Consider the following 23,817-nt stretch of genomic DNA (forward strand, 5'->3'; position numbering starts at 1 on the left):
CACAATCAGACAGTCCGTTACCCCATACTCGTCCTGGTCGTGGAACGTGAAGGGTAAAAAAAAAAAAAACACCTACAATCTGATGTATGTGATATATCACTAAGCTTTAGAACTTTGTTGTAAAAATCTTCTTCCACATCTGTACCTGACACCTACATTTCAGGCTGGCCGCTCTGGAAACACCATGTGGAAACGCTCCCCACCCACACTGCTTGGTGCCTCGTCTGAGCTGATGTGACTTACATTACCATAGTAACTAATTCGATTACCATAGTAACTAGTATATCATGCAAAAGCGCAGATTCCAACCATTGAAATACTTTGTATAGTTCAAGACTTAGTCATTAGAACACATCACTGCACATCATAATGGCAGCTAAAGTTTCCATCTTAAAGATCTAAAAAAATTATTTGGGAATGTCCGGCAGGCCAGATTGAAAAGCTTAACGGGCCTTAATTTGCCCAGGTCTGGTTTAGAGCATTGATTCTCATACTGCGGTACGAGTAGCATAAAATAGTGAGACACCTGAACATCAGTATATTTTATACAAATAAAATGTTACTAGGACATACAGGTAAAAGCCAGTAAATTAGAATATTTTGAAAAACTTGATTTATTTCAGTAATTGCATTCAAAAGGTGTAACTTGTACATTATATTTATTCATTGCACACAGACTGATGCATTCAAATGTTTATTTCATTTAATTTTGATGATTTGAAGTGGCAACAAATGAAAATCCAAAATTCCGTGTGTCACAAAATTAGAATATTACTTAAGGCTAATACAAAAAAGGGATTTTTAGAAATGTTGGCCAACTGAAAAGTATGAAAATGAAAAATATGAGCATGTACAATACTCAATACTTGGTTGGAGCTCCTTTTGCCTCAATTACTGCGTTAATGCGGCGTGGCATGGAGTCGATGAGTTTCTGGCACTGCTCAGGTGTTATGAGAGCCCAGGTTGCTCTGATAGTGGCCTTCAACTCTTCTGCGTTTTTGGGTCTGGCATTCTGCATCTTCCTTTTCACAATACCCCACAGATTTTCTATGGGGCTAAGGTCAGGGGAGTTGGCGGGCCAATTTAGAACAGAAATACCATGGTCCGTAAACCAGGCACGGGTAGATTTTGCGCTGTGTGCAGGCGCCAAGTCCTGTTGGAACTTGAAATCTCCATCTCCATAGAGCAGGTCAGCAGCAGGAAGCATGAAGTGCTCTAAAACTTGCTGGTAGACGGCTGCGTTGACCCTGGATCTCAGGAAACAGAGTGGACCTACACCAGCAGATGACATGGCACCCCAAACCATCACTGATGGTGGAAACTTTACACTAGACTTCAGGCAACGTGGATCCTGTGCCTCTCCTGTCTTCCTCCAGACTCTGGGACCTCGATTTCCAAAGGAAATGCAAAATTTGCATGGTTGGGTGATGGTTTGGGGTGCCATGTCATCTGCTGGTGTCGGTCCACTCTGTTTCCTGAGATCCAGGGTCAACGCAGCCGTCTACCAGCAAGTTTTAGAGCACTTCATGCTTCCTGCTGCTGACCTGCTCTATGGAGATGGAGATTTCAAGTTCCAACAGGACTTGGCGCCTGCACACAGCGCAAAATCTACCCGTGCCTGGTTTACGGACCATGGTATTTCTGTTCTAAATTGGCCCGCCAACTCCCCTGACCTTAGCCCCATAGAAAATCTGTGGGGTATTGTGAAAAGGAAGATGCAGAATGCCAGACCCAAAAACGCAGAAGAGTTGAAGGCCACTATCGGAGCAACCTGGGCTCTCATAACACCTGAGCAGTGCCAGAAACTCATCGACTCCATGCCACGCCGCATTAACGCAGTAATTGAGGCAAAAGGAGCTCCAACCAAGTATTGAGTATTGTACATGCTCATATTTTTCATTTTCATACTTTTCAGTTGGCCAACATTTCTAAAAATCCCTTTTTTGTATTAGCCTTAAGTAATATTCTAATTTTGTGACACACGGAATTTTGGATTTTCATTTGTTGCCACTTCAAATCATCAAAATTAAATGAAATAAACATTTGAATGCATCAGTCTGTGTGCAATGAATAAATATAATGTACAAGTTACACCTTTTGAATGCAATTACTGAAATAAATCAAGTTTTTCAAAATATTCTAATTTACTGGCTTTTACCTGTATAAATTATTTTTAAAGTCATTAGCCCAAAATTTGCTGAAATTCAATACAAATGATTTTTTTATTTTCTGCACTATGTATATTATCAGTACAAGCCACAAGCTAAATCTCAGGTAGCAAAAACAGTAGTAGTTCTTTGATGTGGTACTTGGTGTGAACATTTAGGAACCATTGGACTGCAGTGCTGTTATTTCCATATTCAAATTGCAGCGGTAATTGTTAACAACATAAGGCACAACTGCCTTAAAAGTATCTCTACAGTTGCACTTGCTGCACTGCAAGGCTGTAAGACCATACCTTTGTTGTAAAAGTAAAAGAAATGCTGCTCCCTTGTGGTACCACCTGTTACTTTGTGTTTAAGTGTACATTTCAAATTAAGATTCAATCCCACCTATTATCTGCTGCCCAGTCGCCATCAGACAAAGCATAACCATCCAGGTTGTGTCTGGCTGAAGGTAGTTTTGGATCAATGTCTCGTCCTGTGACTCCTGAAGGTGATCTGCATAAAAAGGTGCGAAAAACAATTATTTCGGCATGAAATGGCCGCAAAAGCAAAGGCAGAACCTAAATTCACCTGGATATATGTTGCACCAGAGCCTCCTCATCAGAGCTCAGTTCCATCTCAAATATCTCCTCGTTTTGGCCCAAAGTTGAGGCAGCAGGGCTCGCGGCAGCAGCATGTGCGTTGGCAGCGTTAACATTAGCAGCGGTGACTGGCATGGGGGGAGTCAGTTCTTCCCTTCGGGGGTCCCCTTTGTGCTTCTTCCTCCGTTTCTTCTTCTTTTTCGTGGCCACACTGGTGGGAAGGGGAGTCTCCGGCCGATCTTCCAGGCTGGCCGACCTGCGCTCCACCTCTGATATCCAGAAAAGGTTGCTCTCTGTCGGTATGGGGGATGTCGCCAGATGGGCTGGGACAAGCTGCTCGAAGACAGGGTCAGGATGAAGAAACGTACAAATGTTATCATGTCCCGGCAAAATGACAGAAACATGGGCGACATGGCAGCTACATTCTGCAGTCTGGTAAGAATCAACAGCACCTGTTATGACAAATAGCGTCCGAAATGATCATGATTCCTCCATCCGGGGGGGTAATAGGGTGACTGTGAGACCCACGTCTTCCCCGTGGCCAACTACCGGTCGGACATGCATGTTTTTCAACCTTTTTTGAGCCAAGGAATATTTCTTTCATTGAAAAAATGCAGAGGCACACCACCAGCAGAAAGCATTCAAATAGCCGATATTGACAATAAAAAGTTGTTCTCGCAAGTGTTGGATATGAATTTATTTAAAGCATAACCAAGCTATGGGGCTGTCTTGGTTCACAAGACTCTGCAGCATCGCGTGGACATCGGGGGCGGTACCTCTGGATTGGCAGACCGGGGTGGTGGTTCCTCTCTTTAAGAAGGGGAACCGGAGGGTGTGTTCTAACTATCGTGGGATCACACTCCTCAGCCTTCCCGGTAAGGTCTATTCAGGTGTACTGGAGAGGAGGCTACGCCGGATAGTCGAACCTCGGATTCAGGAGGAACAGTGTGGTTTTCGTCCTGGTCGTGGAACTGTGGACCAGCTCTATACTCTCGGCAGGGTCCTTGAGGGTGCATGGGAGTTTGCCCAACCAGTCTACATGTGTTTTGTGGACTTGGAGAAGGCATTCGACCGTGTCCCTCGGGAAGTCCTGTGGGGAGTGCTCAGAGAGTATGGGGTATCGGACTGTCTGATTTTGGCGGTCCGCTCCCTGTATGATCAGTGTCAGAGCTTGGTCCGCATTGCCGCCAGTAAGTCGGACACGTTTCCAGTGAGGGTTGGACTCCGCCAAGGCTGCCCTTTGTCACCGATTCTGTTCATAACTTTTATGGACAGAATTTCTAGGCGCAGTCAAGGCGTTGAGGGGATCTGGTTTGGTGGCTGCAGGATTAGGTCTCTGCTTTTTGCAGATGATGTGGTCCTGATGGCTTCATCTGGCCAAGATCTTCAGCTCTCACTGGATCGGTTCGCAGCCGAGTGTGAAGCGACTGGGATGGGAATCAGCACCTCCAAGCCCGAGTCCATGGTTCTCGCCTGGAAAAGGGTGGAGTGCCATCTCCGGGTTGGGGAGGAGATCTTGCCCCAAGTGGAGGAGTTCAAGTACCTCGGAGTCTTGTTCACGAGTGGGGGAAGAGTGGATGGTGAGATCGACAGGCGGATCGGTGCGGCGTATTCAGTAATGCGGACGCTGTATCGATCCGTTGTGGTGAAGAAGGAGCTGAGCCGGAAGGCAAAGCTCTCGATTTACCGGTCGATCTACGTTCCCATCCTCACCTATGGTCATGAGCTTTGGGTCATGACCGAAAGGACAAGATCACGGGTACAAGCGGCCGAAATGAGTTTCCTCCGCCGAGTGGCGGGGCTCTCCCTTAGAGATAGGGTGAGAAGCCCTACCCGACCCGCGGATAAAATCTAATTTTTTTAAATTTCATCCGCCCGATCCGTGGATAATCCGCGGTTGTGCCCGCAAACCGCGCATCTCTAGTGTCTACATTAAAACATTCTTCTTCATACTGCATTAATATATGCTACTTTTAAACTTTCATGCTGAGAAGGAAATGACAACTAAAAAAAATCACTATTTTTTTTCATACGGTGTTGATGTGGAAATGCTTGCCTCGGCATTTTGATGGTGTGGACGTGTGGCACCGAATGGAGATAAGCGTCTCGACAGACGTTACAATATTTGAACAATGATGACGAAAACTGTTTTCTCTGTCGTGTCCGTGTGTCGAAAATTGTTATGCGCTTATTTTTTTATTTGATTTTGTGCGTGGCATAGATTTGCCGTGCGCAGAGGACGCTTGAGCAGGCGCGCACCTTAGCGGCTGCGCTAGCATCACAGCTAACGTTAGCCATGCTGCTACCTCGCTCTCTGCTGGGAGAGGACATTTATGTATGGGACGTATGACGTGACAGTATGTGACGTATGACGTGACAGTATGTGACGTGTGTAAGAAGGTGCGCTCGCTGTCTGTAAGAGGGAGACACAGGAAAGAGTGAGAAGAGCCTGTCGTGTAATGCCAGCAGCTAAAAGCAACTGCGTGAGATTCCACAGACCTGTGGATGTGTTGAAGGTGTGCTGGAAAATGCGGAACGGAAATTAGGGAGCAGCAGAAAAGTGGAATGTATTATTTAAATCGGTGCGTTGGAAAACACGGACCGGAGTTTTTTTTAAACTGGATCTGGATCGGCATTTTCCCATGCCTTGCCGATACACATTGTTTTGCAAATATCGGCAGCCGATCCGATCCAAATATCGGATCGGGACATCCCTAACAGCAATAGATGATATTTGTCTATTAGCTGCCCGCTCTTATGTTATCTACCTCTCTTTGTTTATAATGTATAATGTAAATAATTCAATGTAGGGCTGCAACAACTAATCAATTAAATCGATTAAAATCGATTATAAAAATAGTTGGCGATTAATTTAGTCATCGATTCGTTGGCTCTATGCTATGCGCAGAGGCAATTTTTTTATTTTATTTTTTTTATAAACCTTTGTTTATAAACTGCAACATGTACAAACAGCTGAGGATAGAAATGTAGTTTGTCTCTTTTATCCGATTATTAATCGATTAATCGAAGTAATAATCGACAGACTGATCGATTATCAAATTAATCGTTAGTTGCAGCCCTAATTCAATGTATATACTCTGATGATGAACTTGTGTGATGACTGTATTATGCTGATAGTATATATTTGTACCATGAATTGATTAACGTTGAAAAACGTATTGGGGTGTTACCATTTAGTGGTCAATTGTACGGAATATGTACTGTACTGTGCAATCTACTAATAAAAGTCTCAATCAATCAATCAATCAAAAACCTGTTGTTTTCGCTCTCTTTTTGTGCCCCCTTGTGTGCATTATCCTTTTCATCCTTACCCTTTACATCCTTCATAACTGAGCTACTGCGTGGAACAATTTCTCTTGTGGATCATTAAAGCTTTTTTTTTTTTTTTTACCCACTGACAAATCATAATACAGACACAACTTAAAACGGCTCTGATTACAAACACACACATTGAGATAGAGACACACAGATTAGTACAGACACACACATTGGATTACAGACGCACAGATTGAGATACACATTTGCAAAAAAAATTTGCTACAATAACACTTCCATACGTTTGGAATTTTCTCTGACTTGTGACGTTTTCTAACCTGTGACATCAGCGGTTATTTCCATTATGGTAGAAATGAACCAAAAGACCTTGCAGTAGACTTTGTAGTCCGACACTGTAGTCAATAAACTCCTTTTTCTCCATCCTCTTGTTGTGGGGAAAACTGGCATTGTACATGCACATGGAAGCGTATAGTTAGGGCCCGCATGGCCCATTGTATAAGGACTCCCAAAGGGAGTCCTTATGCAATGGGACATAAGGACCTATTGAATTTGTAAGGTTTTATTAGGGCCCGCAATGGCCCATTGCAAAAGGACTCCCGAAGGGAGTCCTTATGCAATGGGACATAAGGACCTATTGTTATTCGTTCGTTTTATTATTCTTTATTCTTCCGCCGCCACAACAAACTGTAATTTGACCCACTTAACATGCTTCAAAACTCACCATATTTGACCCACACATCAGGACCTGCGAAAATTACCTTTTTTTTAAAAAACCGAACCCCACAACTCAAAATTGCGCTCTAGCGCCCCCTAGGAAAAAAAAAAACTAGACTGCCTATATCTCCCACTAGGAAGATCGGAGAGACATGGAACACAAACCTGTATGTAGGTTTGACTTAGACCTAGTTTTCATAATTGTATATCCTCGGGCAAAAATCAACAGGAAGTTGGCAATTCCCCCTTCAAGACAAAAAAGTACTAAAAACAGTCACTTTTGCCTCTTTGAGCTGTAATTTGACCCTCTTAACATGCTTCAAAACTCACCGAACTGAACACACACATCAGGACTGGCAAAAATTGCAATCTAATAAATAAACCTAACCCCAAATTTAAAAATTGCGCTCTACAGCAATTTTTGAATAAAACGGAGAAAAAACTGCTCCTCGGAAGAAAAAAATGACAAAACTGCCTGTAACTCCCACTGGAAAGGTCGGAGAGACATGAAACAAAAACCTCTCCGTAGGTCTCACTTAGACCTACATTTCATAAATTGACAACCCCCAGCAAAAATCAACAGGAAGTTTGCTATTCCCCCTTCAAAACAAATTTTTTTTTAAAAACGGTCACCTTCCTTCAAAAACGAACTCCTCTGAGCGCGTTTGTCGTTTCGCCTTCAAACTAACACAGGAGAGACATTGAACCCTTGTGATTACAACAGAAGTGCTTTTTAATTAACTGCTCCGGTTTTGATTTTATGACCCTTCAAAGACCCGCTGCAATGCTGTTTTTTTAAGATGGCTGCTTAAAAGCAGGAAGCACCAACGTGCCCACACTATGCTGAAAAGGTAGGTACACTAGACAAAAGTCTTGGGACACTTCAGACTAAAAGTAGACAAAAGTATTGGGACACTTAGGACTAGCACCTGCCAAATACGCGGGCCCGAACAACGCTGCTTGCAGCTTTAATTATTATTCTTTCTTATTCCGCAGCTTTGCGCGGTACTTTGACCCTCTTAACATGCTTCAAAACTCACCAAATTTGACGCACACATAAATAAACTCGAACAAAACTCTTTGGTGAAAAAACCAAACCCCAAAACTCAAAATTGCGCTCTAGCGCCCCCTACAAAGTAAACTTTTTCTAACTCCCAGTACGAATGTCGTAGAGACATGAAACAAAAACCTCTATGTAGGTCTCACTTAGACTTAAATTTTATTAATTTATTTCCTCGGCCAAAAATCTACAGGAAGTTTGCTATTCCCCCTTCAACACTAAATTTTAGTGAAATCAGTCCCTTTTGCCTCTTTGAGCTGTAATTTGACCCCCTTAACATGCTTCAAAACTCACCAAACTGAACGCACACATCAGGACTGGCAAAAATTGCTATCTAATAAAAAAACCTAACCCCAAATCTCAAAATTGCACTCTAGCGCAATTTTTTAATGAAACGCACAAAAAACTGCTCCTCGGATGAAAAAACTGACAAAACTGCCTGTAACTCTCCCTGGGAAGGTCGGAGAGACATGAAACAAAAACCTCTATGTAGGTCTCACTTAGACCTACATTTCATAAATTGACAACCCCCAGCAAAAATCAACAGGAAGTTTGCTATTCCCCCTTCAAAACAATTTTTTTGTAAATACCGGTCACCTTCCTTCAAAAACTATCTCCTCTGAGCGCGTTTGTCGTTTCGGCTTCAAAATAACACAGGAGAGAGATTAAACCCTTGTGTATAAAATAACAGAACAGCGTTTTAATACTTGCTCCGGTTTTGATTTTATGACCCTTCAAAGACCCGCTGCGCTGATGCTGCTGCGCTGCTGTTTTTTTAAGATGGCTGCTTAAAAGCAGGAAGCACCAACGTGCCCACACAATGCAGACAAGGTAGGTACACTAGACAGAAGTCTTGGGACACTTCAGACTAAAAGTAAACAAAAGTATTGGGACACTTAGGACTAGCACCTGCCAAATACGCGGGGCCGACCAATGCTGCTTGCAGCTTTAATTTTCACTTGTATTTGTCAATAGACTCGCTATGGAAGTACTCAAATCTACAACATGGATGACGCAGTCAAAGTGCAGACACGTAAATAACAGTACACAAAACGGCACATCCTGAAGAGACGTTCAGAAAACGGCTTGAAGATAGTCTGTAAAACAATCTATTCAAGAATTTGGACCAATGGAAAAAAACATATGTAAACCACAAGGAAACGTTTTCGATAAAGAAATCATAATCTCTTATGACTTACGTTCAGCTGCTCGGCTTCCTGAACGAAGAAAGCTTCGCCGTTGTCCCCGAGTTTCATTTGCAATTCTACAGGCTCTCCATTCACTTCGATGTCAATCTAGAACAGAAAAAAACATTTGAAAACCACTGAATATGGTTAAAGTACATCAGGCACATTTAGCATTCCTCCCATGTGACATTGAACTCAACATAAAAAAAAAAAAAAGACTGACAGATTTTCTACTGACTGAGTGCTCCAGAAATTCAACACCACACATTTAAACCAGGTCACGTCTGTACCTTGCCTTCCACCCGAGTGCAGCTGGGATAGGAACAAGTGGTATAAAATGAACGTCCTGTCCGAAACTATATTTGATACTACTGCATCACATTCATTCATTACACTCTTAGAAATAAAAGTGCTAAGTAGAACCATATAAGGTTCTTCGGCTCGTCCTCATAGGAGAACCCTTTTTGGCTCCAGGTAGGACCTTTTTATAAAGGTTCCACCTGGAACCCTTTTGGAGGGTTCTACCTAGAACTGTGTGTGTAAGGTTCCACCCAGAACCCCCCATGAGAGGTTCTACAAAGAACCCACGCAGGGAGTTCCACTAAGAACCCTTTCATGTTTCAAGGGTTTCATCTAGAACCCACACAGGGAGTTCCATTAAGAACCCTTTCGTATTTCAAGGGTTTCATCTAGAACCCACACAGGGAGTTCCACTAAGAACCCTTTTGTATTTCAAGACTTTCATCTAGAACCCACGCAGGGAGTTCCACTAAGAACCCTTTCGTATTTCAAGGGTTTCATCTAGAACCCACACAGGGAGTTCCACTAAGAACCCTTTCGTTTGTCAAGGGTTTCATCCAGAACCCATGCAGGGAGTTCCACTAAGAACCCTTTCATGTTTCAAGGGTTTCATCTAGAACCCACACAGGGAGTTCCACAAAGAACTCTTTCATGTTTCAAGGGTTTCATCTAGACCTGACACAGGGGGTTCTAAAAACATCCCTTTTCAAAGGTTTTCACCGATAACCGTCTTGTCTTCTGAGGGTTCTATAAAGAACCATATTGTATTCTACAGATCAGTTTAGTTCATATTATATTGTGGTCATTTATCATGTTGACATTGAACAAACATTCAAAACATTTGAATGAGAAAAACATTTATTTAAAGATAGGCACCATTATTGGCAAATGTTATCAGGAAGTATGTCCCTGGTGACACAGGATCTTACCCATGCTTTAAACAATCCCTGAAGAACTCTTTCTTCCAAAAACGGTTCTCTGGATCAAAATAGTTCTTACTGGAACCCTTAGTGTTAGTGAGAACCCTTTTAAAACCAATTATTCAGAAAAGGGGTTTTAAAGGGTTCTCTGGATCAAAATGGTTCTTACTGGAACCATTAGCATTACCAAGAACCCTTGAAAAACCCTTTCTTCGGGAAAGGGTTTTTCAGAAGCAAATGGTTCCAGTTAGAACCTCAGCCCTTGTAGAAGAACCCTTTTAGAACCCTTATTTCTAAGAGTGTAGTGACGCCCACCACAAATAGATTTGGCATAACCTGTTCGCCCTCGTCCATAACCACATTATAATGGCAAAGTAGCTCGTCATTAGAAAGTCCACACAGTAGATTACGTCGCAACTCGGCTTCTTAACGAACTTGTGTTTCCTGGTCTGCCAGAGAATAAAATGACATAGTAGGACCATCAGTGTTGCTATATTTAGCGCGTATTTAGCGTTCTGGTCGACTTTGAGACCAACATGAAAGCATGCATTGCTGTTCTCAACAAGTGTATTCCTAAACATTTTTTATGCATTCCATGTTTTTGATAACATTTTGTCTCTCCCACCATACTTGCCAACCCTCCCGGATTTTCCGGGAGACTCCCGAAATTCAGCGCCTTTCCCGAAAACCTCCCGGGACAAATTTTCTCCCGAAAATCTCCCGAAATTCAGGCGGAGCTGGAGGCCACGCCCCCTCCACCTCCATGCGGACCTGAGTGACGTGTTGACAGCCTGTTCACACGTCCGCTTTCCAACAATATAAACAGCTAATGATCGAGGGCGAGTTCTTGGTTTCTTATGTGGGTTTATTGTTAGACAGTTTCATTAACGTCCTCCCAGCGCGGCAACAACACACAACAACAGCATTTCGTCTACCGTAAAGCAGTTCGTCTGCCGTAAACAGCAATGTTGTGACACTTTTAAACAGGACAATACTGCAATCTACTGTACATGCATATGTGACCCACCCATAATGTGTCACATTTTTGTGTTGATTTATTTATTTTATTTTGTGGTTTGAATTCGTTTTTGGAGCTGTCATTACACATTTATCAGTATTCACATTGGTCAGTAGGGGGCAGTATGGCGTTTCTTCCCAAATGAATGCTATCACCTGCAGACCGGAAGTGTCTTGTCATTCTGATGAGCGCGACCAGTCTGTGAACAATTGAAACGTCCTGTGTGCTTTTTCCTCCTGTATAACAGGTTAGTTTTGGTGAATCAACTCACCGAATAATATCCATGTGATCTTTATAAGTTTAAGTACACATTCTGATGGTGGAGCCTAACTCTAAAGTGTTTGTGAGTTGTAGTTTGTATTTGTGAATGAATCCAGTGCACAGCTGCAGTAATCAATACAAAATGGCGACTTGAGTACGCAATGTTTATATAGGAACTTCTGATCCTAATTCAGACTCCCAAATTAGAGCTCCCGTTTTCTTATTGATTTTATAATGTATATTTGTATAATGTTTGTGTTCTGAAATAGTGACAGAGAATAGAACAAGGATGAACAATTCAACCCTTAACTCAACAATGAGTAGATGAGTGTTATGTGTGTGTGTATATGTGTAAATAAATGAACACTGAAATTCAAGTATTTATTTTATTTATTTTATATATATATATATATATATATATATATATATATATAAATAAATAAATAATTTATTTTATATATATATATATATATATATATATATATATATATATATATACGGTATATATATATATATATATAAATATATATATATATATATATATATATATATATATATATATATATATATATATATATATATATATAGCTAGAATTCACTGAAAGTCAAGTATTTTTATATATATATATATATATATATATATATCTTAACCACGCCCCCAACCACGCCCCCCGACCACGCCCCCCACCTCCCGAAATCGGAGGTCTCAAGGTTGGCAAGTATGTCTCCCACTCTTATTCGTTGTTCACACAGCGTACATTGCAATTACATGTAGGGATGGGTACCGTTACCATTTGAACCGATACGATACCAATTCCCAGAACCTGGTAACTGTTATGGTAATATTTTATTCCGAACATGCATACCATTACAATTTGGTACATCACATCCAGTTTTTCATTACAGCATGTCCGAAAAAGAGTAGGAAGAAGCAGAACTTATTTAATCTTATCCCTTTCCAATTTCATAGCAATTTCTAACAAATTGTTTGTATTCAATCTGTAACACAAACAGTGGATACATGAATAAATTAGAGAGTAAGTAAATCAATCATTAAATAAATATGTTTCTCAAGTTAAGTTGTTTCACATAATGAGATGATAAGTATATCTATTTTTTAATAAGGTTCAAAGTGTTTATCAGGATTATTCTTCCATGTCCTTTGTAAATACTTTTAAGTTTGAACAGTTTCTTAAACTTGATCATATTTGTACATCGTTTGACTTATTCTACCTACAGTGTCGGTACTTTTGTGTGTGTTCATGTGGTAGTAAATGTTAGGTTTTTTTTATATTTTAACAATGATAAGTTTGCTGTCCAGTTATGATATGATGTTTTCGTACAGTTGAGTCTCGTTAGGAAGTACAATACACATTTCAGTTTCTCCTAGGTCTGTTGTCTGACAGCAGGGTTTTTCCTTAATGTATTTGATCGTGGCGGTGCTGCCACACCTTACAAATTAAGATTTTTACGTAAAAACAAATTAAATATAATGAATTGTAGCATCAAAAAAATAAAGAGAGTCTGACGCTTTTTTTATCTTTTATTGCAAATCTTATAACAGGAACGGGCCCATTTTCAATAAGTATTTCCTCCGTGCACACAAATCCGTCACCGTGTTTCACTCCTAGACACACAACAACACTTCCTCATTCTCCACGAACACGGTGTGTTTTAAGACAATGAAAAAAATAAATAGTCCAAGCCCCTCCCTCGGGCATACCACTGACAGGGGGAAAAGGGGGAAAAAACAAACGTGTACCCTTAATGTACATAGTGAGATAATAACTGACAATATTGCATGCTAAACATGATCCAGTATATGTCTATACAGGTAAAAGCCAGTAAATTAGAATATTTTGAAAAACTTGATTTATTTCAGTAATTGCATTCAAAAGGTGTAACTTGTACATTATATTTATTCATTGCACACAGACTGATGCATTCAAATGTTTATTTCATTTAATTTTGATGATTTGAAGTGGCAACAAATGAAAATCCAAAATTCCGTGTGTCACAAAATTACAATATTACTTAAGGCTAATACAAAAAAGGGATTTTTAGAAATGTTGGCCAACTGAAAAGTATGAAAATGAAAAATATGAGCATGTACAATACTCAATACTTGGTTGGAGCTCCTTTTGCCTCAATTACTGCGTTAATGCGGCGTGGCATGGAGTCGATGAGTTTCTGGCACTGCTCAGGTGTTATGAGAGCCCAGGTTGCTCTGATAGTGGCCTTCAACTCTTCTGCGTTTTTGGGTCTGGCATTCTGCATCTTCCTTTTCACAATACCCCACAGATTTTCTATGGGGCTAAGGTCAGGGGAGTTGGCGGGCCAATTTAGAACAGAAATACCATGGTCCGTAAACCAGGCACGGGTAGATTTTGCGCTGTGTGCAGGCGCCAAGTCCTGTTGGAACTTGAAATCTCCATCTCCATAGAGCAGGTCAGCAGCAGGAAGCATGAAGTGCTCTAAAACTTGCTGGTAGACGGCTGCGTTGACCCTGGATCTCAGGAAACAGAGTGGACCGACACCAGCAGATGACATGGCACTCCAAACCATCACCCAACCATGCAAATTTTGCATTTCCTTTGGAAATCGAGGTCCCAGAGTCTGGAGGAAGACAGGAGAGGCACAGGATCCACGTTGCCTGAAGTCTAGTGTAAAGTTTCCACCATCAGTGATGGTTTGGGGTGCCATGTCATCTGCTGGTGTCGGTCCACTCTGTTTCCTGAGATCCAGGGTCAACGCAGCCGTCTACCAGCAAGTTTTAGAGCACTTCATGCTTCCTGCTGCTGACCTGCTCTATGGAGATGGAGATTTCAAGTTCCAACAGGACTTGGCGCCTGCACACAGCGCAAAATCTACCCGTGCCTGGTTTACGGACCATGGTATTTCTCTTCTAAATTGGCCCGCCAACTCCCCTGACCTTAGCCCCATAGAAAATCTGTGGGGTATTGTGAAAAGGAAGATGCAGAATGCCAGACCCAAAAACGCAGAAGAGTTGAAGGCCACTATCAGAGCAACCTGGGCTCTCATAACACCTGAGCAGTGCCAGAAACTCATCGACTCCATGCCACGCCGCATTAACGCAGTAATTGAGGCAAAAGGAGCTCCAACCAAGTATTGAGTATTGTACATGCTCATATTTTTCATTTTCATACTTTTCAGTTGGCCAACATTTCTAAAAATCCCTTTTTTGTATTAGCCTTAAGTAATATTCTAATTTTGTGACACACGGAATTTTGGATTTTCATTTGTTGCCACTTCAAATCATCAAAATTAAATGAAATAAACATTTGAATGCATCAGTCTGTGTGCAATGAATAAATATAATGTACAAGTTACACCTTTTGAATGCAATTACTGAAATAAATCAAGTTTTTCAAAATATTCTAATTTACTGGCTTTTACCTGTATTTGTCTTGGGTTTATTTACTGTTTTAGTCATTCCCAGCTGAATATCAGGTCCCACCCGCCTCTCACAGCATCTTCCCTATCTGAATCGCTCCCACTGCCCTCTAGTCCTTCACTCTCACTTTCCTCATCCACAAATCTTTCATCCTCGCTCAAATTAATGGGGAAATCGTCGCTTTCTCGGTCCGAATCGCTCTCGTTGCTGGTGGCCATGATTGTAAACAATGTGCGGATGTGAGGAGCTCCACAACCTGTGACGTCACGCTACTCGTCTGCTACTTCCAGGTACAGGCAAGGCTTTTTTATCAGCGACCAAAAGTTGCAAACTTTATCGTCGATGTTCTCTACTAAATCCTTTCCGCAAAAATATGGCAATATCGCGAAATGATCAAGTATGACACATAGAATGGACCTGCGATCCCCGTTTAAATAAGAAAATTGCATTTCAGTAGGCCTTTAAATGCACAGGAAATCTAAAAAAAACTATACACATACTACTCTGAACTGAGTATATCCAAGTTTTATTCCTACAGTAATGTTCCTTGACTAGATCTACTAAAATGTTTACTTTTGTGATGTACTTATTTTAGTGCAGTAAAAGATGAGCTGTAGCAGGGAAAGGTTACACAACATCCCCTTGTTAGGCTGCCCTTCTTCCTCCTTTCGTTTCTCACCACCACCTCCCACGCATTTAAGTGGTAACACTGTTGCCATGTGAACCACTCATTCATTCTTCCTGCATGTTCATCAGCATTCTGGGGAGCTGGTGAGAAAGTCCAAAACTCTGTGTGATCCCCCCCCCAGGACCATTCATTTTAGAAGCACTGAAAATACTTGCACTGGCATGTTGTTAAAAGTTGTTGCAAATCAGAGAATGTGCCCTCATTTGTGATCTGTGGTCGCCAGCCACTGTCAAACAAATATCGCCAAGCAACTATTCGTTATTCACACCTTGGACAATTTGGAGTCTCTGATTACTCATTGCATATTTTTGGAATGTGGGAGGAAGCCGAAGTACCCTGAGAAAACCCACGCAACCCACGCACAGGGAGAACATGCAAACGCCACACAGAGATGCCCAGAAGGAGATTCGAATCCAGATCTCCTGACTGTGCAGCCTACATGCTAACCACTATGCCAGTGGTTTTCAACCTTTTTTGAGGCAAGGCACGTTTTTTTCCATTAAAAACTCCGGAGGCACACCACCAGCAGAAAACGTTAAAAAATGAAACTCCACCAGGTCGTCGTGCCTTATTTTGAGTTTGTTGGTGTTTTCCTGTGTAGTGCTTTAGTTCTTGTCTTGCGCTGTTATTTTGGTGTCCCTTCCTGTTTTGTTGGTGTTTTCCTGTAGCAGTTTCATGTCTTCCTTTGAGCGCTACTCCCCGCACCTGCTTTGTGTTAGCAAGCAAGGCTATTTACATTGTTTTTATCCTTCTTTGTGTGGACATTGTTGATTGTCATTTACGGATGTATTTTGTGGACGCCGTAAGTTTTTGCTGTCGTCCAGCATTCTGTTTCTGTTTACTTGGTAGCCAGTTCAGTTTTACTTGTGTTTTGCATAGCCATTCATTCGTATGCTTCATTGCCTTTTCCTTATGTTCATTTTTGGTTTAAGCATTATATACGTTTTTACCTGCATATTGTGATCATAACTAGGGTGTCCCGATCCAGGTTTTTGCACTTCCGATCCGATACCGATATTGTTTTTGCATTTCCGATCCGATACCGATACTGACCGATACCGATACTGACCGATACTGGCCTATCCGAGCATGTATTAAAGTTATTTAGCCTACTTAGTTGTCAGAATCATGTTGAAAAGGGTTTTAGTACTCTTGATAACAACTAGCCAGCTGAATTAGGGGAGTTTGAATAATACACAATGGTTGGTAACAAGAAACTGACCTGTTTATTCAAGGATAAACACAAAATAGACAAAATTATACATGACAAACAGAAATGGCATCATTGAACTAAGGCTGGGCGATATGGCCTTTTTTTAATATTGCGATATTTTAAGGCCATATTGCGATACACGATATATATCTCGATATTTTGCCTTAGCCTTGAATGAACACTTGATGCATATAATCACAGCAGTATGATGATTCTATGTGTTTTGATTGATTGATTGAGACTTTTATTAGTAGGTTGCACAGTGAAGTACATATTCCGTACAATTGACCACTAAATGGTAACACCCCAATAAGTTTTTACACTTGTTTAAGTCGGGGTCCACTTAAATTGATTCATGATACAGATATATACTATCATCATAATACAGTCATCACACAAGATAATCACATTGAATTATATACATTATTTATAATCCAGGGTGTGGAGGGGGGCGCCGGATGTAAGTGTCAAAAAGACAGCCAAAAGAGTTTGATATGAGAATAAATCTAAAGTTAAAATATAGGGTAGAAATGCACCCATTTGAGATAAGCGTCTCGACAGACGTCACAATATTTGAACAATGATGACGAAAACTGTTGTCTCTGTCGTGTCCGTGTGTCGAAAATTGTTATGCGCTTATTTTTTTATTTGATTTTGTGCGTGGCATAGATTTGCCGTGCGCAGAGGACGCTTGAGCAGGCGCGCACCTTAGCGGCTGCGCTAGCATCGCAGCTAACGTTAGCCATGCCGCTACCTCGCTCTCTGCTGGGAGAGGGCGTATACGTATGTGGCGTATACGTATGTGACGTATGACGTGACAGTATGTGACGTATGACGTGACAGTATGTGACATGTGTAAGAAGGTGCGCTCGCTGTCTGTGAGAGGGAGACACAGGAAAGAGTGAGAAGAGCCTGTCGTGTAATGCCAGCAGCTAAAAGCAACTGCGTGAGAATTGTGGATGTGTTGAAGGTGTGCTGGAAAATGCGGAACGGAAATTACGGAGCAGCAGAAAAGTGGAATGTATTATTTAAATAGGTGCGTTGGAAAACACGGTCCGGAGTTTTTTTTTTAAACTGGATCTGGATCGGCATTTTCCCATGCCTTGCCGATACGCAATTTTTGGCAAATATCGGCAGCCGATCCGATCCAAATATCGGATCGGGACATCCCTAATCATAACAAACCATCCTCGTCTCACCCGACACATTTTGACTTTTACAAAGCAATTAACTACCAGCTGCCACCTACTGACATAGAGTATTACGTAGTTACCCTGCCGAGCTCTACACAGCACAGACACTAAGGAACGGCACATTATTTGCAGATTATAAGTATTGATTTAAAAAAAAATATTTTTGGGACCAATGAGGTGAAGTTGCATAATTTCCCACGGCATACCAGACAATATCTCACTGGCACAGTGGTTGAAAAACACTGCACTATGCCACCGTATGAAGTTCTGGAAATCCTTCAGTGAGCAAATAAATCCAGCAAATGCCTAAATTAGAATGGAAACTAGCTGACTTTTTTTATTATGCACAGTGAGGTGCTTATTCAATTTCATTGAGGCAATTACAACTGATCTAATTGCTTTATTAACACTACCAGGAATTATAGTTCAAGCAGGTAGGCTGGCATTAAAGCGTCCCTTGTTGTTCATGCACCTTGTGTAATGTATTTTAACAGATTAGTTCCACCTCGAGGCTTACATTTCAAACTTCAGATTGCTTTTGACCCAAAATGTGACCTGAAGACAAAGAGTGTCACATGAATCAACTATCGAATGATTAGGTAATAAGTCAGGCTATTGTGTATTTAAAATAATGCATGATATGATGCTAAAGATATATGCATTTCTGGTTTACGAAGCTGCTGAAGAACTCACCACTTTCTCTTTAGAGCGCAGCACGCCCAGCTTGCCGAAGCGTACGTGGAAGGGCGAACACTGGTAGGTGCCGTCCCTCTGGTGGACGACCACGACGTCGATGCAGCCGGACAGCGTGGCCTGGTTGATTCCTTTGTAGAGTTCTTTGACGGTGACCAGCACCTGGCCAGCCAGCTGACCCACATAGTTCATGGTGTCCAGCTGGAGGGGCAAAGCGACATTGACAGAGAACTGAGCTCGTTAAAGGGGAACATTATCACCAGACCTATGTAAGCGTCAATATATACCTTGATGTTGCAGAAAAAAGACCATATATTTTTTTAACCGATTTCCGAACTCTAAATGGGTGAATTTTGGCGAATTAAACGCCTTTCTATTATTCGCTCTCATCGGGAAGCAATCCGCCATTTTCTCAAACACCGAGTCAAATCAGCTCTGTTATTTTCCGTTTTTTCGACTGTTTTCCGTACCTTGGAGACATCATGCCTCGTCGGTGTGTTGTCGGAGGGTGTAACAACACGAACAGGGACGGATTCAGGTTGCACCAGTGGCCCAAAGATGCGAAAGTGGCAAGAAATTGGACGTTTGTTCCGCACACTTTACCGACGAAAGCTATGCTACGACAGAGATGGCAAGAATGCATAACTGCCAACTTTTGAAATCAGAAAAACCTAGTAGCCAGGGTCCAGGGGCCGCAGGCCCCGGTAGGTCCAGGACAAAGTCCTGGTGGGGGGTTCAGGCTTCGCCCCCCGACGCAAAATGATTATTAGCATTCAGACAGGTTAAAATGTTGCTAAAACCATCACTTTTCTATCAGTCACAGTGACTTTTCAAAACAAAAATATTACAGCAAAAATCATATGGGTTGATTGACATGTTTATTCTGTAAGCTAACTTCAATAGTTTGAAATTATTTTGACAGTTAATGCCAGTTATCCTGTCAACCTTTCACAAGACTTCAATTTGTTCATTGAAAGTATAAACACTTTTTACAGTAAACAAATGGTAAAACAGTACTAAACAATTCCATTAAAAAAAAAATTGGTGTCATTATTAACTTTCTGTCCAAGCTTGTATAATCTACTGCCTTGTTCAATTGTAAAAAATATTCTGTGCCTAAAATTCACATTTCTATCACAATTATCATACTGTAAACATGGTAAGCTAACTTCATTAAAATTAATAGTCCTGTCAATAGCATGGAATTACAATTCAAATGTAGTTTTTTGTAAGCCTTTCAAAAGAATTCAAAATATGAAAAATTAATGAAAATTAATTTAAGCCATCAGACACTTGAAAAGTGGCACATCACATCTCTAATGTAATCATTTGAACTTTTCAACAGAAATAGCACTGCAAAAATATTAAGGACATACTTCTGTATTTTGGTAGTTATGCTGTCAACATTTAACAAGATTTCTTCAACTTAGACTTGAAAGCATAAATAGTACAAACACTTTTAACAGTATAACAGTACTAAACAATTCCAATAGATAACATTGGTGTCATTACCTTTTTGTGGCTAAAATCCAAATTTAGCAACGGCATTAGACTTGTGTTCTTTTGTCCCAACGTGGTCTTTTACATCGCTAATTCCTCCGTGTCCGATCGAAAAATCTTGTCTGCACAAGGTGCAATTCGCGTAGTTTTCACCCTTTTTGGAACGGATAATTATTCCCGGATAGGCTTTTGAATATTCTTCACGGAATGACTGCAGTTTTCTTTTCGGTTTAAGACTTGTTTGCGATTTTTCTCCGGCTGATTCCATGATCGTTCGCTCGTTTGGAAACAATGGCAACAGGTGCCTCGTGCTTGGCAGCGGTGCTATAAATAGCCTCGCGCATTTAAAAAAAAATTGTTTTTTTAATTAATGAAAAACCGTATTTTTTATCACTGCAACCGTAACCCGGTTGATGAAAACCGTACTAATTACGGGAAAACCGGAGTAGTTGGCAGGTATGACATTATCACCAGACCTATGTAAGTGTCAATATATACCTTGATGTTGCAGAAAAAAGACCATATATTTTTTTAACCGATTTCCGAACTCTAAATGGGTGAATTTTGGCGAATTAAACGCCTTTCTATTACTCGCTCTCGGAGCGATGACGTCACAACGTGGCGTCACATCGGGAAGAAATCCGCCATTTTCTCAAACACCGAGTCAAATCAGCTCTGTTATTTTCCCTTTTTTTCGACTGTTTTCCGTACCTTGGAGACATCATGCCTCGTCGGTGTGTTGTCGGAGGGTGTAACAACACGAACAGGGACGGATTCAAGTTGCACCAGTGGCCCAAAGATGCCAAAGTGGCAAGAAATTGGACGTTTGTTCCGCACACTTTACCGACGAAAGCTATGCTACGACAGAGATGGCAAGATATCCTGCGACACTCAAAGCAGATGCATTTCCAACGATAAAGTCAAATAAATCTGCCGCCAGACCCCCAGGAAAAGAGAGCGGATGAGGGTATGTCTACAGAATATATTAATTGATGAAAACTGGGCTGTCTGCACTCTCAAAGTGCATGTTGTTGCCAAATGTATTTCATATGCTGTAAACCTAGTTCATAGTTGTTAGTTTTCTTTAATGCCAAACAAACACATACCAATCGTTGGTTAGAAGGCGATCGCCAAATTTGTCCTCGCTTTCTCCCGTGTCGCTGGCTGTCGTGTCGTTTTCGTCGGTTTCGCTTGCATACGGTTCAAACCGATATGGCTCAATAGCTTCAGTTTCTTCTTCAATTTGGTTTTCGCTACCTGCCTCCACACTACAACCATCCGTTTCAATACATGCGTGATCTGTTGAATCGCTTAAGCCCCTGAAATCCGAGTCTGAATCCGAGCTAATGTCGCTATACCTTGCTATCCGCCATGTTTGTTTGTATCGGCATCACTATGTGACGTCACAGGAAAATGGACGGGTGTTTATAACGATGGTTAAAATCAGGCACTTTGAAGCTTTTTTTAGGGATATTGCGTGATGGGTAAAATTTTGAAAAAAACTTCGAAAAATAAAATAAGCAACTGGGAACTGATTTTTAATGGTTTTAACCCTTCTGAAATTGTGATTATGTTCCCCTTTAAGTAACAATCCACACTCCACATAAAGTTATTTGTTTTTTTTTGCAGTGAAGTATAATTGGTGTAGTGAATACTATAAGACTTTTTTCAAGTTAACATTCACTAAACAACACTTCCAAATGTTAAATTATTAATTGTATTCTTTAATTACTTGTATACACAAATCCTTCTCACACAATACGCGGTGACCCAGATTGTGGAGTTTTCATAACCCAAATTCTGTATCTTATTTTGAACGAAAATACATTAAAGTGCAGTTTGAAATTGAGGTACTGTAAAATAAATATATACCAACGAGGGTTGCAAAATTCCGGGAATATTCAAAGTTGGAAACTTTCCATGGGAATTAACGGGAAATGAATGGGAATAAACATTGAATGCAACATGCTAGATCTTGCAGCATGATTATTAGCTAAAACAACCTGATTTAATGCAAATTCAGTTGAATTTCAACCCTTCACTGTGCATTCTTCCATCACATGCACAGATAATTCCCAGCATGCTCCACACTACAGCAGGGCTATTGAGGCCACACTAGTATTTGAACCCAAGGACTTCATCCAGTCAGGTAAGTGTTGATGGGGTAAATATATTTGATCTATGGTATTTAAGTGTAATTGCTTGTTACTGTATGACTGTAGACTACTCCAGCAGACTTACACTCAAGCTAGCTAGCTGTTCCTGTACTTGTTACATGATTTTGGGGCCAATATCTCTAGCTAGCTAGGTTTATGTACCACCACAGTCTCGTAATGAACCGGAAATATTTCTTTGTTAGCCGTGATGCTAATTTTCTCTATGTTAAATCCCATTAATTTATGCTAACAACGTTAGCGATCCGAACATACCTTTTTTGTGATGTGTAAAGTTCAACTAGCAAATATTAAATCAAAAGGTGTAGTTTCCTCTGCCTTCTGTTCTGCTAGCCATTCTGTTGTCATACAAGAATGTAGGTTATAGTTTGATTTAGCATGCTGATTGACTGTTCATTTATTCATCTAGCCTATTTCTATTCATTTGTCCATCAGTCAAATATTTTTAAAGACTACTGTATTTTCCGCACTATTAGCCGCACCTAAAAACCACAAATTTACTCAAAAGCTGACAGTGCGGCTTATAACCCGGTGCGCTTTATATATGGATTAATATTAAGATTCATTTTCATAAAGTTTAGGTCTCGCAACTACGGTAAACAGCCGCCATCTTTTTTCCCGGTAGAAGAGGAAGCGCTTCTTCTTCTACGCAAGCAACCGCCAAGGTAAGCACCCGCCCCCATAGAAGAGGAAGCGCTTCTTCTTCTACTGTAAGCAACCACCTGCCCCCGTAGAAAAAGAAGAATCGCGCGGATATTATGTTTCATTTCCTTTGTGTGTTTACATCTGTAAAGACCACAAAATGGCTCCTACTAAGCGACAGGTTTCCGGTTCATGAAAAGACGCAATCTCTCCATCCGCACACGGACTACTATTTCACAGCAACTGCCTAAAGACTTTCAAGAAAAGCTGGCTACTTTCCGTGCATATTGTAAAAACAAGATAGCTGAAAAAAAGATCCGGCCAGAGAACATTATCAACATGGACGAGGTTCCACTGACTTTTGATATTCCTGTGAACCGCACTGTGGATACAACGGGAGCACGTACGGTGAATATTCGCACCACAGGGAATGAGAAGTCATCCTTCACTGTGGTTCTAGCTTGCCATGCTAATGGCCAGAAACTTCCACCCATGGTGATATTCAAAAGGAAGACCTTGCCAAAAGAGACCTTTCCAGCCGGCGTCATCATAAAAGCTAACTCGAAGGGATGGATGGATGAAGAAAAGGTGAGCGAGTGGTTAAGGGAAGTTTACGCGAAGAGGCCGGGTGGCTTTTTTCACGCAGCTCCGTCCATGTTGATATACGACTCCATGCGCGCCCACATCACGCTGGTTTTTAATATATTATTAAAGTTTGACTGACCTATCTGACTGGTTTTTTGACATTCCCTTTAGCGCAGTTAGATGCGGCTTATAACACGGGGCGGCTTATAGG

General features: G+C 41.1%; 1 protein-coding gene across 2 annotated transcripts in view; it reads right to left on the bottom strand.

Moving 5' to 3' along the window:
* Window positions 1-23,817, bottom strand: part of lpin2 (lipin 2) — an 84,049-nt gene that overhangs the window by 36,514 nt on the left and 23,718 nt on the right. For both annotated transcript variants that reach the window (XM_061978766.1, XM_061978765.2), the window contains exons 2-5: window positions 18,706-18,906; window positions 9,017-9,112; window positions 2,736-3,079; window positions 2,553-2,660 (exon numbers count right to left, since the gene is read on the bottom strand). In XM_061978766.1, coding sequence (XP_061834750.1) covers window positions 2,553-2,660; window positions 2,736-3,079; window positions 9,017-9,112; window positions 18,706-18,897 — 740 coding nt within the window. In that variant the 5' untranslated portion in view covers window positions 18,898-18,906. The remainder of the gene's footprint in view (window positions 1-2,552; window positions 2,661-2,735; window positions 3,080-9,016; window positions 9,113-18,705; window positions 18,907-23,817) is intronic.

This window comes from Nerophis lumbriciformis, linkage group LG19, assembly GCF_033978685.3.
Source record: "Nerophis lumbriciformis linkage group LG19, RoL_Nlum_v2.1, whole genome shotgun sequence".
NCBI classification, from domain to species: Eukaryota; Metazoa; Chordata; class Actinopteri; order Syngnathiformes; family Syngnathidae; genus Nerophis; species Nerophis lumbriciformis.